The sequence below is a fragment of the Anser cygnoides genome, chromosome 8, assembly GCF_040182565.1.
Source record: "Anser cygnoides isolate HZ-2024a breed goose chromosome 8, Taihu_goose_T2T_genome, whole genome shotgun sequence".
Taxonomy (NCBI): domain Eukaryota; kingdom Metazoa; phylum Chordata; class Aves; order Anseriformes; family Anatidae; genus Anser; species Anser cygnoides.
Window position 1 is genome coordinate 27,598,946 of NC_089880.1, and position 18,919 is coordinate 27,617,864.

Sequence of the window (18,919 nt, forward strand, 5' to 3'; positions counted from 1 at the left end):
GGCTTCACAGCTTAAAGAAGATAAAAGTCTATTTAACCGTGCCTCCTGGAGAGCCCCTTGTAAACTTTTGGCCACCCATGTATCCTTTCCGTACATCACATTCTAATTGTCTCATGTTAAAAAGCTTTCAAGATGCAAGAGCAGTGATGCTTTTTCTCCTTTTATGTTTCTTCCCTAATTCTTCTCATTTGCTTTTCTGACCACTACTAGTTTTTGAGCTGACTTTTTTTACAGATCCTTCCTTTATAACTAAGGTCTCTCATTTTTTTCATTGCTTACTTCTGCACTGTGAAGCTGGGACTTTTTTTTTTTTCATTCCATGTGCATTGCTTTATTTATCCTGAATTTCAACTTTTTTTTTTTTCTGTCAGTGTACAGACCTGCCTGGAGCTCTTGTACTTGTTCCTTGTCTTTAACATATGGATGAATCAGCTTGTTTCACCTCACTACTCATCTCCTTTTCCAAGGCATTAGCTTGGTACTGAGTAGGACAGATGTGTCCTTTCTCCACAGAAAACTTTTTAAAGTCAGGTCATGTGAATCAAGTTTCCTGTTGCACACTTCTTTATTGACTTACCTAAAGGATTGTAGTAGGCAGGAGGAGTCAAGCCTCAAACAAACTCTCCACAACATAACATTTGTTAAAGCAACCACTACTGTTACTAAATTTTAGCCATTTAGCTCGTAGGCTAAAATGAAGAGGCATTACGGGATTGCAGCGCTATTGCCATACTGAAAACAATTTGTTCCTCTGCGCAGAGTTGAATATACAGCCTTTCATCAGCAAGCTTTGCCTTCCTTTTGACATCTGTTCAGCTTGCACTGTTACACAAGCTACGAACCAACTTTTACAACAATTTTGAGCACAGACATGACTTTCTCTTGTGTTTAATTAATAAAGCTATCTCAACTATTCTGTTCAAGAAACTGCTTCTCCGTGCAAAACACTGAAGTGAATATCATGGTAAAAAAAGTATTATATTATTCAAAATAAGTTGCCTTTTAAGTGTTTCTTATTTTATATTGCATATTGTTTATGATTCTTGGCGAATCATCTGTCATCTGTTTGAGCTGATCAAAGCTAGTAATTACCTGATGCTGTGGTTTATGACGCTATACAGACAAACAATTTTACAGAAGGATTTCTATGAGTTCCTGGTGGTCTAGCTCCGTTTGTAATGGGATGAGAGCAAATTCACCTGCAAGTTGTGATAGCTCTTTTAGGGGGAGGGGAGAGGCAGTGCAGAAATAACTTTGGAGTTTATTTGCTACCAAGAGAGAGAACATGCAAGTCCGAGATCCTAACCTTCAGAGAAATCTGTAGGTTTGTACAGGCTCGGGATCTTCAGGTTTGATCACTTGCAGATACAATGTTGTTATAACAAAAGGTGCATAAATTGGCGTTACATGTTTAGTTCACTTACCGATATTAGCTAGATGGACTAATGCAGAGGTGAGCACAGCCTACTTCCTCTGCTTGGGAGTAAGATTCTGTATTTCTCTTTCTGTAATACTTAAAAGAGCAAGGGGATGGAGGCCTGTATTTACCTGATTAAGTAGTTAATGTCTCATTTAGACACACCTTGTATTACTCCTTCACTTTCAGCACCTTCTTTTTATAACTTCTATAACTTGTCTAACTGTTATAACTTCTATTTTCCATAGAATCATAGAACAGCTTGGGTTTTAAGGGACCTTAAAGATCACCCAGTTCCAAGCCCCTGCCGTGGGCAGGGACACCACCCACTGTATCAGGTTGCCCAGGGTCTCGTCCAGCCTGGCCCTGCACACTTCCAGGGACGGGGCATCCACAACCTCTCTGTGCAGTCCTCTTGAGTCAAGCATTTCCTCCTAACATCTAACCTAAATCTCCCCTCTTTTAGTTTAAAACCGTCCTCCCTTGTCCTGTCATTATCTGACTGAGCAAGAAGTTGCTCTCTATCTTTTTTATAAGCCCCCTTTAAGTATGGAAAAGCTGCAATAAGGTCACCCCAAAGCCTTCCCTTTACCAGGCTGAACATCTCCAGCTCTCTCAGCCTTTCTTCAGAGGAGAGGTTATTTTCAGTATGCTCTAATGTGTTTTCTACTTCTCTTTGTGTGTGTTTCTTTTCTAAAAATCTCATATCCCTTATTTATATTCTGCAGTCTTAGAATCTGATTACTTTGAATAAAAATTTTTCAAGTGAATGGAAATTGTTTGCCCTGTTTGTAATGATGAGGAAGTAGGCACAGCCCTGTGATACAGAGCAACTTTTGACATTTCTTTGAATTGTTACTTTACTTATTTGTTGGCTAACTCAGATAAGGCATTACCTAAGTTTGTACCAATATAGAAATCTCTTTATGAAAGTTTTTTCTACCTCCGTAATGCTCTCTTGACCAAGCAGCTTAAGCACCTCTTCTCCAGCTAAAATACTCTGTAACTTCAGATCAACCTTTATTGCAAAATGTATGTGCTAGTGCAATTCTGTTACATTAACTCGATTCCTTTAGGGCAGAATTAGAAAGGTACCAAAGAGGTTACAAGTCAACAGCAAAGGCCTGGTGTAAAGAAAACAAACAAAATAGCCCTCTAGTCAGAGGATTCAGTGCTCTCAGGTTCCCAGCTCGCATAAGGGGAAATTCAGCTTTAGACATTAAAGCTCAGGAGGGTTGTTAACCCTTCATGGACCCTGGTGAATACCCTTTGGGTTAGGACTTTGGTGAATACCCTCCGGTGTATACCTGTATGTTTCTTTTTTTTATTAACCAAGAGTGATTGATGTATTAATCATTAAATAACCAGGGGTGGTGTCAGGTTGACAGGTATATGTCATCTTTACATTCTTTTGTAAAATTCATGGAATTCTTTCGGATATCAATTTTCGTAGTAAAGAAAGTAAAACACATGCTTCATTGTTACAAGAGAATCATAATGGGTTTGTCAGAGTTGGAGCCAGAGACCAGAGCGACACCTGAGTCAGCAGATCTGGCTTGCAGGAATGTGAGTGAGTGTTTTGCTTTTGGAGTACAGATTTTATTTTTAAACATCTACTGTTGCTTTGTCTAGTCAGAAATGGGTACAATGGAGTAAATGAATTTAGGCATGTTGTACCATATGTGTTTTTTAAAATGTTTGCTGCTTGTGTTATAATGAATTTTAGTCATTGTAAGTATAGTTGGTGTTCAGAAATGGCACCTTTCCTTAAGAAAACTGCTACTTAAAGGAATCTCAGTTCCCATGTTGCTCAGACTAACAGATAGGATTTTCTTACAGATCTGGGAGATTTGCAAGAGAGCTGTCTGCAGATAAATGAGGGCATATCTCTGGGCTCATTAGGTGGTCTAAAGGGGAAGAAAAGTTTCTGCAGCTGTACGTTATTGGATGGGGCTTACATTATCATGGGGGTGTGTGACAGAGTAACTAATACAGGTGTTCATACCTGTGTTGCTTTTAAAAGGTGAATGGAGAACCTGGCAGGTGGCTCCTTGTGACTTTGTTTGCATAAAGAAAGTCCTCCCTAGTAAGAGGTGACCTGTGGTCCCTTTGGCAAGCAGCAGAGAGACCAGTTTGCTTGAGCGAGGAGGCTGTGAATAGCTGAGAATGGCTTCTGGCAGCTGGGTTAAGGGGCTGCTCGTTGGGAGATGGATCATTCTCGGATGCGGGAGGACGGGGCAAAAGAGCTTGACCACATCTTCCCTCTGACAACAAAAAAATTTCAAATAATCACAAGGCTGGATTTGTCCGTTCCCCTTACGCCCGATTTATCTGAGGTCAGTTTAAACTGTTACCTCCTTGGAACAGGAACTACATCCCTTCCTGTTTTACAGAGCGCTGAGCTGAATGTCAGCTCTCGTTAAACAGAAAGGAATAAGAAGGCAATTAGCTTGGTGGATAAAAGACAGGAAAAAGTCTCACAGCTATGAAAAATCAACACTTAAGGAAGCAAACCACATGTGGAGAGCAAATGCTGGGGGCTGGGGGGGGACTAACCCACAACTGGAACAAATTCCTTTATTACTTAAATAAACAGCAGCATAATTTGCTGGAGTGACAGTGTGAGCTGTTCTGTACCGTGTATCTGTAAGAAGAATTCATTGCTAAGATAAAAGCAGATGGCTTTATAAGGCCCTGGCTGGGTTCTCTGGGAAATGTTAGTTATTTACTGTAGATAGAGGAACAGAAAAATCCTAATAATGCTGCAGCAAGCTAAAAGGAAAATGTATAGTATAAAGCAACTATAAAATATGCTGTGTCTGTGTCCCATATTTCAGGTAGATTAAAAGCAGTCATGGATTTTGTTTATTTATTTATTTATTTATTATTTTGAACAGTACACGTCCTCTGGGAGAACAGACATCTTAAAATTCATTTGGATCAACACACAGATGCCAATAGGCTCATGGCCAGGCTCTGTTGTGCATACTTAGGTTTGAAAAATACTTCCCTTCCTGCCTTAGAGACAAAAAAGCCTTTTACTCTCAGTGTTTTGATTATTCATTTTTAAACCGAATGACAGCAAGTTACTTAAAAGATTTTTAATAGGCTTTGTTCTCTCCTTTCAAATAAAAGCATAGTATCAGCATATAGCAATGGACCCTTGAGGAATGTCATTGTTTCTGCAGTCTTTTTTCAAATCAGATAAGTTAAGGTGAAAATAACGTTTTATTACATTTTAAGATGCAACTAAAACCTCCTGAATGCCTTATGCCTCACTCTGTGCTTATCACAAGTGAGCTGATGCAAAACTGCCTGCCAAACCAGCATTCTTGCATCTCCCCAAATATGCTTCAATAGATGTGTTTATAACTTTTGTTCTCTTTCTTATTGTTGCTTGGCTGGGATGGGCTTTATTTGAGTTTAGCATATCCCATCTAAATTTAGCCTGCAATCTCTTTAGGACAGTGACAGTAGTTGCAGAGTCAGAGCTGAGCAGGTCTTATGGATTTGAGCTCCCTCTGTGCTTCCTGATCCTCTGTGGTTCCAAGAGGCAGATGCAGCTTTGGTGTAACTTCAGTAAGTCGTAATTCTCAGTTATTACTTCTGGACAGTAATAATTATGTACCATGTACAGCAGCTTGGCCCTGGGCATGGCCTTATGCAGAGGTCTATGAGAGAGACCTTATCTGAAAAATAAGAGTTCAGGTTAGCAAAGTCTGTCTTTCACCACCACTGTTTTTTTGTGTGGTTGGTTTGGTTTGGTGTTTTTTTTCTGCTGGAGCCAGGGCAGAAGGTAGGTCTTGCCCAGTGCCCTGGGTGCCTGGCCCACTGCAAAGGCCCTGTGAGCTGCTGTGGTGCAGGAAGCTGTGATAGCTGCCAGTTGTTCACCGAAGTACCCCAGCAGCTTGTCTGAGGACTTGTTTTTGTGCCATCTGTGTAATCTAAAGAAGTGATTGTACCAAAATTTAAACTGAATTTTCAGCTCCAGGTTTTGAACCTGAATGCCTCTTTGTTAAGACTGCAGCTACCGCAGTTGCTTGTCAGCAGGGAACAGCAAGGATAACCAGGGTGGTTTGACTGGGAATGTTTCATGCAACTAATCCTGAGTTGTGAGTCCTGCAATGGGATGTCTTTCCTCTGAAAGCAACCGAATGCTGTAGTAACAGAAACAGTGGTTGCGTGAGACCTTACACCATGCTAGGGCAGAGTCCTTGGCTTGGTGGTGGGTAAGAACACCTCTGGGTAGGTTTGAATCCAGCTCTGGTTTTCCTATTTAGGTAATTTGTAGCATAGAGTAAGGGTGTAACCTTCACACGTGGGGTATCTTGTTTGCTTGTACCGGCTCTGTGGTGCTGGGTAATCCTGAGCTGGCTATGACACTTCTCTTTGCCTCTGTCTCGCCATCACTGAAGGAGACAAAATGCCCCTCTTTTTGTAATGTCCTGCAGTACCTCTGATGCAATGGGGTAGCTAAGTACTATACTTCCACAACAAAAACACAGAGAAAAATACCCTTTTGGAGAAGAGTGAATCCTGTTCTCTACTTCTCCCTCTTGGGCTGCTCTGGCATCAATAGTGAGCTGGGTAATCACCCGACTCTCCTCTGTTTGCAGACTGGAGTAAGATAGGTGGTTTCCCAAAGTAAACACACTTTTTTCTCCTTCCTGAAAACATGGTGTTAATTTTGCTGTATGGCTTCAGGGTGCTGTAATAAAAAAAAAACGGTAGCAGGCAAATACATTCTGGATCTCTGAATCAGTAAGAATAAGCAGCCAGCTTTGCTTTGTTTTTATTTTTGTTTCAGTAGAAACACGCTTCCCACAATAACTTTTGAAACTTACACGTGGCACAGACAGGGATCAGTTCCAGTTGATAGGAGCCTGGAAGAAGAGAGGGAGGAAATAACTTAATTGCTTTAGACTTTAGTTCAGCTGGAGTCGAGAGGAAAGAATCGGTGTGGGGATTTTTTTTGGGGGGGTAAGGGGAGGAATACAGCAAGAAGGTCGTGTTCTTGGTGAGGAGAGCTCCTCTGCGGATTTTGTGAAGGTACTGTACAGCATGCTGCAGGGCATTCACAAAACAGGTGGCTTTATATTAAAAAAAATACAACGCAAAACCTAACTCTGCTGCCAGTGATAACCAGCTGTGTTGCTTTCTTGGAAGTATTGCTGCACTTAGAGCATACTGTGTTATAAACAGCATGTTCCTCTCTTTTTTACCAAGAGGGGAAAAATAGGAAACGTGAGACTTTGGGCTAAATGTGACCGGAGAGGTTTGAGGGGATGGGGGATAGTTTTTTGGTGTTCAGTGCTGTAATATGGGGCTTAAAAAATATAGAAGAGATTGGGTAGATGGGGTGTTAATGTCAAATGTTGTGACTTTGCCTCTAAGTCATTTGTCATTTCACAGCCTATCTATCCCTGGTCCCTGAAGATCAGTTAATGTGTTAAAAAAAAGGGGGGGGAGTTAAAGGGGAGAAAGATGGGAAAAACTGTTGATCTCTCTGTTCCTGGCTAATCTGAAACAGGCCCCCAGGGAATGGGAGGACATTCCCACCTGGAATTCAGATTTTGTGTTGAATGCAGCTGAAATGAAAGATCTAGTATCAGATAGTGCAGCTCCAGTGTCCTGCAATGAAATGCTAAAGCACACACCGCCTCTGCATCTGTCAATTCCAGCATGCTTGCTTTTGGCACCTCTCAAAGATCTCGCAAACTGTGTTGACAAAAAGCAATGGGAGATTGCTTCTTGCCCAGGTCTTTATATTCGGACTATAGCTGCTTCCTCTTTCCTACTCACATTTTCCCATATGGTGACTTTGGAAAATTCCTCTCTGATTTCGTTGGAAAGTGCAGGAAACTCGTTGGTAGAGGGTTGCCTATTACTCTCTCTAATTCTGCTGCTCACATCTGGAAAGGATCTGGCTTGGAAAGGGGAGACTTGCTCTGAGCTCAGCGCATGTAACTGACATGGCATGAGCTGAGGGAGCCTGTGGGGGCAAGAGAAATGTTCTTCTCCATTCATCTGATCTCTGACAGCAAAGGTGAGTTTCTCAGCACTTCATTTTTTTTTTAAATGCTGGATTGTCAGACATCATCCAGCAGCCTGCCTTTCAGCTATAGCTTTCAGAATAGGTATCAAATGTAAGCTACAAATTTACTTAACCTGTTGATATTGAAGGAGAGGATGTTTTTTCAAGTGTGCATGTGTCCTGTAAGAAATGCGTGTAGAGAACAACAGATGCAGAGATGAGATATTCTGAACATGAGCCTGCTGTTGTTTGAGGTAGTTGGAATTGTTGAAAAGCTACAGTAACTCCTGAAACTTCAGTTTACTTCTGGAGACTGTGCCTTTTGGAGCACCCTGCCTCTGGGGCTGTGCTGCAGCAAAGTGCAGAAATCCGTGGTGCTTCTGTCTGAACTCAGAAAGATGCAACCACAGAGAACCCTGAACTTGCTTTCAGTGTAACTTCAGTCTCTGAGTGGAAGAGTCTGATCCAAAGCCCTCTGACAGCGAGGAAAGAGTGCTCTTTCTAGTGGGTTTCGAGCTACCCCTTTAATAAGATTTCTTAATAATGCATTGGATCAGGCCCATTGGAATGAATTTAAAAGGAGTGAGTTACTTCAGGCTTTCTTTGAACTAAAAGAAAATCAAACTCATGTCTGGTTTTACTGCCTGTTCTCCAGATGCAAGCAGATGTTTCTGTATCTGGAGTGTCTCCCTGTGGCACCAGAGCAGCATGCCCTTCAAAGGCATCGTAGCAGAATCTTATCTATTGATGACAATAGGGTGAGACTGTCTGGGAAATTTTAGTGCATAATAATAGATGCAGTATTTCATGCTAATTTTTTTAACATAATTTCTGCTATAGATATGGAAAAATCAGCATGTTGCAAATACATAGAGCCCAATGCCAGTCATTATGTAACTGCTATCGAAATCGTGTTGGCATTGTTACAGCAGGGCTGCTTTGACCTGTATTTAATTTTTTTCTTCAGTTTTGTTTGTAAATATCTGTAACAGTAAGCTGATATATAGGAAAAAATAACTTTGTTAGAGATCTGATTTATTGTACTTTCTGAGATTATTTTCTCTAAGATTTCTGGAATATTTTCTGAGGTTAGGTCACCAAATACTAAGGATTTTACTAATCCCTTGTTGGCATACTCATATGGCCAATTTTGATCTCACTGTTAATATCTAGCTATATTGCCATATAAGGAACACCATCTGATCTCTGGAATGCTTTATAAAGGAGATTAATTTCATTATATTCAGCTTTTACAGATATGGAAGCTGTGGAATAGTGGAGCAGGGGGAAGAGGGATCAAGCAAACAATGTTAAATTCTTAAAATCACCCAGCATGTTGGTAGCAAAGACCAGGACCAAACCAAACCCATCCATATCTCAGGCCAGTGCTCTGTCCTCTAGTGCCACCCTTCTCCCATTTCTTCAAGTGTAAGTCAATGTTTAAAGAAATCATTTAAGATTATCGTGACTGTGACCCAGAGCAGGATCTCCCCAATGCTTCCCAAGCACCCAAAGTCTGCGAGAGCCCCCGAGTTCAGCTGGTGCAAAGCAGCAAATCCCAGGGATGCAAACAGAGCCGTGCCGCTCTTGACAGGTGCCAGCCGGGCTCTGGGAGGTTCTTGTTTCTCGTGCAAGGGAAACTGGAGCGGCAGGGGTGGATGGAGTATTTATTTCACAAGGTCAAGAATCCGTCGTGCTTTTTGACCTTAAAAGATCAGCCTAAATAAGAATTTCTCATCACTGTTGGATACAAAGGATAGTAGAAAGGGGGAAAAATAAATAAATAAATTAAAAAAAAAAAAAAGCCATCCCTGGCTGTTACTGCAAATTGTTATGTAGAAATCTGAGCAGGGCAACAAACAAGATGAGGGGGGCTGGATGAGGGCCATGATGATCTGGTAGATACCCAACTTCTGTTTGCATTATTCTAACCTGCTGCCAGAAAGATAAAAGCTGAGCGTTAGCCAGGCCTCTAAGGGTCGGATCAGCGCCGTCCAAAACCCATAGGCAGCCCGTTGTGTTTCCAGTAGCGGGGAGGTTTTGTTACCCTGTTAGCCGGTGCTCCGGAGCAGCCCCTGAGGGGCGTCCTGGCGGCTGAGCCAGTTTTCCAGCACACCCCCTTTACATCGATTCTCGCTTCCCTGTGCAGAGCTGCCTGGGCCGGCGTGACCAGCAGCTACACACGAATAACATTGCATAACCTCCTCTATAAACCTCCGGGATCATCTGGCGTTTCTCAATATAAAAAAAAAAACACGCAATAAATAACGTGGGCGGGGGGGGGGGGGGGCGGCAGCTGGGGACCCACGGGGGGTCTCGGGGGGACCGGCTCCCCCCGGGGAAGGCCTCTTGGGGCTGACCCCGAGCTCTCTCGGCTTCCAGGGGCGATGCCGGCCGGCGGCCGGGCGCTGCTGGCGCTGGGGCTCCTGGCTCTGGGCTGCGCCGCCGCCGCCGCCGACTTCCCCGAGGGCTCCCCCGAGCGGCGGCGCCGCCCCCCGGCCCCGGCCCCCGGCTGCCCCCGGGACTGCGGCTGCACCCAGGAGGGCGTCGTGGACTGCGGCGGCATCGACCTGAAGGAGTTCCCGCTGCTGCTGCCCGAGCTCACCAACCACCTCTCGCTGCAGGTACGGGCCCGGCTCCTCAGCGCCCGGCTCCTGGGCCGGGGCCAAAGCACCCTGCTGCCCCCTCAGGATCCCCGCTCTCTGGCCCCACACAGCTCAGAGAGCAGTGACCTGGTGCTCAACACAGCCCTTTGGAAAGGCTTGGGCAGTCTCTCAGAATCAAGGGGGACATTTCACCCTAATTCTCTCTCCACACATCAAAGGAGGAAAAAAGATCAGATTTTTTCCCTCCTTATTCTCTTCCCAGCTCCAAGAGAAGAATTTTTGTCCAAAGTAATATTTTTTTCTGGCTAAGGCCTTCAATTCTGAGGTGTCTTTGAAAAGTATGGACTGAACTGCTCCATTAATAAGAAATTCTCTGACAGCTCAACATATTACAGTATTGTGAGCACAGCATGTTGGTCCCAACACAGAGCCAACCAGTGGCTCCCAGTGTCTCTGTCTCCTTCAAGCCCCCTCCCTGCAGCATGTGCACGCAGCAAGGAGTGCTTGAAGTGCAGCTGAAACCATCCCTCACGGGCCTAGAAGCAGCACCAGAGAGATGGATGGCGTCAACACGGGGTGAGAGCTGGTGCTGCACTTGCCAGGGTGAATGCAGTGAGGAGATTTTGGGGTTGTTTTACCCAGGAAGCTGTAACATCACAACCGCAGCCATTGGTTGCACTATGGAGACTTCATGTCTTTTCAAGACAAGGGAAAGGAATATGAGATTCAAACTTCAGGTAGGAGCCTGTCCTAGACTGTCCACAACACGCTTTGCTGTTAGGTGCCTAGATCCCCATGACCAGCATTTTGGCAGGTGTCCTTCCCTGCCTTTGCTCTGACACCTCAGGACGTGAGCAGGGCTGGTGTGTGGCAGCGCCGTGGCAGTTCCTCCAAGCTCTGCTCATGGTTCCAGACTTCTCCACAGTGCTTCTTTGGCTCTTAAGCAATCGCTTGTTGTTTACTGCTCCCGTTTGCCAATTCTGATCAATGGTTAAAATGCAGTTTTTGTTCAAAGCTTTCCATCCAAGTGCTGTGTAGTTAGAAAAACCGTAATGTAAGCTGGCACCTTCCTCAGCAGATCTGTTCCAGGCATGTGCTAGCCATGGCTCCCACCTCTACTGCCAAAAGCAGAGAAGCTACTTTGAAGCAGCAGCTGTCACTTTCTGTGTATTAGCTTGGCTTCCAGCTCAGTGGGTCCTTGACTTTTTTAGTCCCTTAGATGCTAAAATGCTAGAATCACTCATTAATGGCCTAAATGCTAGTAAGCCTGTTAATGAAAATCTGATGGCAGTCGCTTCCGACAATAAAACCAGTGAAACTGAACGCAATTTGACTCTCCCTGCTCATGACAAGTTTGCAGTGGGACAAAAATTCTTCATTTTAAAAGCAACACTTAAATAACAGAATAAACCTGAAACTCTACAGTGCCAACCTTGTAGCAAATGCTTTGCTGCAGCTACACGTTTGGCTGTGGCAGATGGATTATAAACCTTGCCAGGCACAATTGCACTCTGTGTGCTACCAGTCCATAAGCTGAATATTTATGGAGATGAACACAGAACTTGTTTCAGGCCTTCAAATGCTGCTGGGTTTGGATGTCTTGGTTTTGAGATCCAAGTTTGGCTCATTATGGAGAAAAGGCTGTTGACAGTGATTTGACATGGTGGGTTCATTTCCAAGTTTTACTGGAGTTCATAGTCTGGGTTTTATTGGGATCCTTCTTGGATTACTTTGCTGATGATTAATCCTCTCCGTTTTCTTAGAATAACCAGATAGAAGAAATCTTTCCAGAAGAGCTTGCTCGTCTTCACAGACTAGAAACTCTCAATTTGCAAAACAACAGGCTGACTTCAAAAGGTAAGCTGGAAGAGCCGTGAAGTGCACAGAGACAGAGCCTCAGCAACACCAGCTTGTGCAGTGGGCCCAGTGGCAGCTGATTAGGAAGCTGTGAGGAGTGACGGACTCAGTGGCTGGCTGTAAGCATCACTCCTTTAGCCATCACACAGATTGTGGAGGCACTTTATCATCTGAAACATAATACTCAGTGTATAAGAATGCAGCCTTACTGAACCAGTGGAGGAGACCTGGCAGCAGCACTATGTACTGTGGCGTGAGATCTTCTCATCCAGGAAACTCCCTCCAGTCCCTCAGGCACATCAATGCAATGCACTTGAGAACCAGAAATGTCTACATGCCGAATGATTTCCTTCTGACTGACCTCGTTTCTTAATTCACTTGTTTAGTTCAGTCAGTCAATGCAGTTTAGTCCAGTTCAGTCCTTGTTGAATTAAATATAAATACATATAACATATATTGCAAATAAGGCAATTTCTCCCCTTCTAAAAGCATTTTCATTTTTGTAGGCAGGCTTTGTTTGCTAAGTCTAGTGTTTATTAGAGAAACTTGACAACTGTTTAGTGAAGAAAGTAGAATAAACTGGAGGAAATAATAAGGCAGTAGGATATGCAATACAAAGGATGCAATTTTTCTTAACTTGTTTGTTCAGTTGCTCTGAATTTTCTTACTATCCTTGTTGCAATGACAGCAAATAGCCTTTATTGAGAATGTGGGCACATTATACATGGGATCCAAAACATATCACTCTTACATAACACAAGGAGGTCTGCTTAATAGTTCAGACCTTGATATTACTACCCTTTGGGTGTGATGTTTCTTTCACAAGCCTCAGTGCAGCTCTAAGTTTCACATAAGATTTGACATGGGAAATAGCTTCACCTTTGACTTTCAGTTTTCTAAGTGCCAGGTCAAAGTGTTATTTGCAGCCTTTCCATTGTGATTGCAGTAGTGCTTGTGTGATCAGCTGGATGTGGAGTGATTCAGCTGAAAATTAAAAATTATTGGAGGACGATTAGCTCTGAGCTGGATTAGCTCTAAGCTGGTTACTGCATGGCTGTATGGGATTGTGGGGAAGCAGCACAAGAGAAGAGTTACAACATGCAGCTACTGGTGTTACTTTGGCAACCTCATGGTCATAGATCAGATTGATCTGATCATTAAATGACCTCAGATTATGTCCTGCCAAGAAAAGTTATCTGCAGATTCATGAAAAAATTACCAAAGAAACTTCTCAGATAGCATGGTTGCTGCAAGCACTGATAATCAGCTGTATAGCAAGTCTACACCAGCTCTGTACGTGACCCCTGTCAGCAGGGTGGGCCACAACTGTGCATGCTTATAATTTTTAACAGTCTGCCATTGTTCTTAACAGTCTGTGTTGGCTTGATTTGGTTTGGTTTTTATAAAAAAGCAACAATAGGTCTGAATCAGATTGTATCAGTGCCAATGAACGATATCTAAATCTTCTGTTAAAATATTCTCTGAGAGAGAGAAAAACACCCTCTGGTATTTTCAGTCAGAGAGGCAATAGCATGCCAGTGTTACTGATCAGAGCTGTTCCTGTTCCTAAGGGCTGCCAGAGGAAGCATTTGAGCATCTGGAGAACCTGAATTACCTATACCTGGCAAACAATAAGGTAAGAGGCTCACAAGGCTTTCAGAGTTCTTTTCTAATTGGGTTCTGAAAGTTAAACAAGCAAGTTCTCAATTCTTTATAAAATAGATATCCTATGGATGTAAAATTGTCCAAAAGTGATATTCTAATGAAGGTTCATTTAAGGTCAAGACAAAAACTTAGAGGCTACACATGCTGGTATATTTTGAATGCTTATTTCTTTGTATGGTTGGTGAAAGCTTTCCCTTGTGTGTGTGTAGGGAGGTATGGAGAGCCTCTGCACCTATAAATTACCCCTGTATGCAAATAAGCTGTGGGGGAATGGTGTAAAATGCTGCATATCTCAATCGGATGAGGCTGGGTTGAAATACCGGTGAATAAACGCATCCTAATACCTGTGTATGAGCTGTCAAGATCTGCAAAATGCCATCCAGTTTTCTCAGCCCCCCATTCTCAATAGGTTTGTTGGGGGGAGGATACCCTCACACAGTGAAGCTGAACAGGTAATGAATTTATTCTTTTTGCTGCAGTGATAGGAGTTGAATTTCTTTTTTAATGGAAAAGATCCCGTCTGGGGGATCCAAGTTGATTGTCATGACAGAAGCACATTTCCCTTCCTGCCAAGGCAAGGAAATGAAATGCCTACTCACATACCCTTATAATACCACCATACCCACCCTTAATGGTGGTTCCCATTATGGCTTTCTCTTTCTCTGGTGATCCCCCACAAATATTTGCTATAGAAAGAACTGGGATGCCGCAGAAAAAAATATAAGTTAAAAATCAGGCAGAGCTTTTTTGTCTACAAATACCCTTCCCTTTCTTCCTTTTCTCTCTCTCTACATATCTGTATGTGTGTCCGTATATATATTTTTTATTATCCTCTTATAATCTGTGACCCTTTGATGTTTCATTTATATACATGTGGCCACACTGAGGTTTCAGTCATGCCAAGACATTTCCAGAATCACTCCATGGATTTCTGTGTGGAGTGATTGAAAATAGAACCCATTCTTTAGTACAGTAACATTGTGTTCTTTTCTCTCTTTCAAGCACCATTTCCATATAACAATCTTGGCAGTTAATAACTCCATAAAAAGGAACAAGCCAGACTGTGACTAATATTCCAGAACTTCGCACTCCAGTTTTCCCTGTGTGACAAAACAAAGTGTTTGGTTTTTCTGGCTTTACTGCAGAGAGAAAAGGATCCCAAAAGAAAATGCAAACATCAGCGAATGTCAGAACTAGTTATGGTGAGAAGTTGTGGACCCACAAAAATAACACATTTCCTTATAAATCACAAGCCAGGACAAACCAGATTGGCTTCAAACTGCATCCACTCTGCAGTGGGAAATGATGCAGATCAAGTAACTGTGGTGTCTGGAGGAGAGCAGGGATTTGCTGGTAGTTTGCTCCTTGTTTTATGGAATATCTTTTATGCTTTATCTTCACTTGTGATCCCACCAGGTATTATCTTTCATTAAATGAGCTTAGCTGGTTGGAGAAACAAAATATTGTAATAGACTAAAATCCTGCAATGGCTTATGAGTAAGAAGTACTTTAAGTAAAGAATGGTTGCTATAGTTTCCTTTAGAATTTTTCATCACACTCATGATATATATTAATTACATAGTAGCTACAGTAAGCCTTGTTAATAACTGAAGTCTCTCCCATCAAACTATAGACCATGTCCTGAGCTGCCATTATTATTTATTGTAAAATGGTGATTTTGGTGACAGAGGTTTATACCCAAGTATTCCCAAAGTGATATGGGATTCACCTGGATCCAGTACTTCTGTTTATACCAAAGCCTGTGATAAGCAAGAAAATTTGTTTCAAACTGATAATAACTTTTGTATCATCCTTCCAAGTTCATTGATTAACTATTTGTTAATAGTGGAGAAACCTTATCTGCCATATGGGAAGTAAAGCTGCAAGAAAATTGCAGCTGCAGAAATGAAGATTGCTGCTTATTAGGCAATACACTAGATGAAACTGTTCAGTCACCTTTGATTTTGCTAAATTACAACAATCCAGCAGTAATCCTTCAAGCAGTCAACCAGTGGAGATCAATTACCCTCATGACTAAGTGCTGAAATGCCAAAGCAAAGTCCTAAGCAAGTGAAAACTCATTTTGGATGAAACTTCTCTTTCTCTTTCCTGTGGTTCTGATGTTTTTAATTTCACATATCTTAGACATTCGCTTTGTTTTGTATGAAAGTTATGACCCAACAGACTGTGTTTCAGGAGAAAAGCTTTAATGTGCCACTGTGTATGAAAGTGATTAAGTTTATTTCCTGTGTCTGTTATCTCAGTATTATGTTGTGGTAGAGACTTAGTTCTGCCAGACCTTCCTAGTTGGATATGAGTGTCCTTATGCACTTCCATGAGATCATATCTCCCAGGTCAGGAGGTGAGAGACTGCCAATAAAGTCAAGGGCAGTGCTGTGGCAACTGTGGTGATACACAAAATGCTTCTTATTTCCACTGCTTAGGTACTATCTGTACATATAGATAGGAGGGACTGAGAGATCTTTCCACTTGTGTTTGTGATCATTAAATACTTAAGACAGCTGAAGGATTGCACAGGTGAAGATAAGAAATAGTATATAATGTACTTTTACCTTTTAAAAAAATACAGCTGTATCTTGAGTCCATTAAGTTACAAGTTCATGGCTATAGTACATCAATGCACACTTGACAAACTAGCACAGAGGTTTTACTTTAGGTAAATACATAGTATAAGTGTTGGGGTAGTTCTTCACTAAAGTGTCTGTTGTCTCATACATTATTCATCTTCCAAATATTTCTGTTCTTACACTATTATTAACAACCGATTGCTCTTTCACATAACAGTGCTGTGAGGAAGAAGCTTTACAAATTCAAATAATTTCAAGCTAGAAGGTACATTTCTACCATTGCCCAGAGTTTTCAGTCCTGATCTCAGAGCTTTAGAGGACAAAAAAAATCAATGTCTCCGTAGAAAAGATTCCTTCAGAGTGTACGGAAAATATTTTATCAGTTGTCTCACTGCTACTATAGTTAACATATGTAACCACAGTGGTAGCACATGCCTACTGCAATTCAGTAGTCTTCTGTTTATGTACTGAAGGATCATATCTAGCACAGCATCACGTTGATAATTTGTTTCCCAGGGCTTAATCTTGATGCATAAGTCTCTGCAGGGTTCATGTTTTCCACAAAATTGTCCTGTAACCTAGAAAAATGCAACCTGTATTCTTGGTTGCTAGATGAATGACTGCAATTACCAGCCACTGTGTGAAGCTAGCTATTGTACTACCTGGATGTTCTGTAAAACTGAGCTTTTAAAATCATTAGTCTTCACTCCACCAGATTTTGTTCAGATACAGACATTCCTAGTGGTTTTTTATACCACTGGTGAAAATAATAGTAGGCCAAGAGCAGGCAGGACCAAATCCTACTTCTCTTTGACTAAAAAGTTTTGGAGACACAAACCCTTCTGTATTTGGTTTCTGATGCATCACTTCATCAGAACAAAGTATCGCCATACAATAGGTCTTTGCTTTGAAGTTCCATTTGATATTTCATCATTGAACTCGGAAACATCCCTGCCCTTTGGGAACCTGGGTCTTTTGTTGAAGAGATCGTTGTAAATGGATGCAGTACTGGAACAAACACGCGAAGTGACACTTCCTCTCCCAACCAACATACTTTCATTTGGGAGTAAACAGTAGGCCGGTGTGAGGTGGGTTGGATTTTTTTGGCACAGAAGACTGAGGAATTATGAACAATAATAAGCAATGCATTTGCTTTCAGAATAACAACTTTTTGACTTCTTCCACCAAAAAGAGGCAGGATTCTTCCAGCCAAAACAAATATTCACATATCTTGGAGCAAAAGTCTGTCTCCTTCCTGGAGAGATTAGTGAGTGAGGACAATTTGTTTTTGTTCATACAATCTGCATTCTGTTTCATTTGCTTTTGCCTGTTCAGAGAAAATAAATTTGCAAGTGTTTTGTTGATGGCCTTATACTTGGTTAAAACATTTGTTGCATTTAACTGGAATTGCCCCGTATATTTCTTTTTCAGCTAACAGTGGCTCCAAAATTCCTCCCGAATACCTTGATCAGTGCAGATTTTGCAGCCAATTATCTCACCAAGATATATGGACTCACATTTGGACAGAAACCAAACTTGAGGTAAGGGATCAGGAAGCGAAACAAGAATAGTGTGCTGCTGCTGCTTGGAGGTAGCTGGTGAGTTAGAGACACTATCTGGCTAAACCATTTTATTGCCTGCTCGTACTTTTTTGAAAGAAGCTGGCTACTTGTTAATTTCAGCATGACGGATCAAATAACCTCTCAGACAAATACCTTCCAAGGGCTTTTACTAGCTGCCAGACACTTTTGCATAGATAAAAATTAATTTGTCTCCATTTTGGTTATGCTTCAGTTACAATTTAAAAGGAACAGCTTCAGTTTCTCAAAATGGGGATTAATGGTTAGAAATTGCCAGATTTTTATAACCCATTAAAAAAAATAGAGTCACATTGAGTGTACAGTACTCAATACAGTTGAGTGTGACTCAACCATGTTGAAGTTAAGCATAGTTACCTTCCTCTAGTGTCAGAGGTCTCTCTGCTAGTTTCAGGTTGTGATTTTCTCAGCTGGATCCAGTGTAACACATTAGTCCATCTCAAATTCAGCTGGGTGTAGACACACCTCCTGTGAGATACAGTCTTTTCCAAAGGCCTTTTGGGTAACCTCTTTATATGGACACTACAGTATCTAAATCCTGCAGAGACATCTCAGGCTCCTTTGGTAGCAATTTGGAAGCACTTAATAATAGCTGACCCAGTTGAGCTCCAAGAGCCCAGTCATGTGATGAACTGAGGAACTCTCAGTTCCCTCTGATTTCGCTGAGAGCAGAAACTACTCTGTACTTATTAGGCCTTTAGTCTCATAGGCTCTTGGTAGCTAAAAAGGCAGAATCAGGCATTGATTTCTGGCAATATCTCGTCATAAAAGAAGCAAGATTTATACGTGTTCTTCCTAATTTGAGTTACATAAGCTGTCATGTTCTGATTTCATATTAAAACACTTGCACTTCTTCTGAAGTGATTTTTACAAACTCTCCCACAACAGCATTCATTTTAATCAGAGTAATAACTCATTGATTTCTGAAATTGCCGATATAAAATCCTATTTCAGTTGTTTCAGTTGGTTTATTTGCTCCCAGCACAGTTCATGGTCTCACACTGATTATTTGGAAAACAGCATTTTCAGAAAGGCAAATATTTGTAAGTTAAAAGTACAGCTGACCATGAAGGGTGAGCTCTATTTTCATGTGGCTCTGGACCTCCTGGAGTGTGTGATTACACTATTGTGTTTCCATTCTGAGCCTTTCCTTC

At 41.9% G+C, this 18,919-nt stretch overlaps 1 protein-coding gene across 7 annotated transcripts in view; it reads left to right on the forward strand.

The window, feature by feature from the left end:
* The first annotated feature begins 4,975 nt into the window (after positions 1-4,975).
* Positions 4,976-18,919, forward strand: part of PODN (podocan) — a 28,739-nt gene continuing 14,795 nt past the window's right edge. Inside the window, exons 1-6 of one of the 7 annotated variants that reach the window (XM_048061931.2) lie at positions 6,016-6,466; positions 7,271-7,463; positions 9,834-10,075; positions 11,821-11,914; positions 13,486-13,550; positions 17,599-17,708. In XM_048061931.2, coding sequence (XP_047917888.1) covers positions 7,427-7,463; positions 9,834-10,075; positions 11,821-11,914; positions 13,486-13,550; positions 17,599-17,708 — 548 coding nt within the window. In that variant the 5' untranslated portion in view covers positions 6,016-6,466; positions 7,271-7,426. Of the gene's footprint in view, positions 4,997-6,015; positions 6,467-6,501; positions 7,464-8,184; positions 8,210-8,698; positions 8,880-9,833; positions 10,076-11,820; positions 11,915-13,485; positions 13,551-17,598; positions 17,709-18,919 lie in introns of those variants that run through there. The other 6 variants (XM_048061929.2, XM_048061932.2, XM_067001576.1 and 3 more) reach the window with 6 other exon arrangements.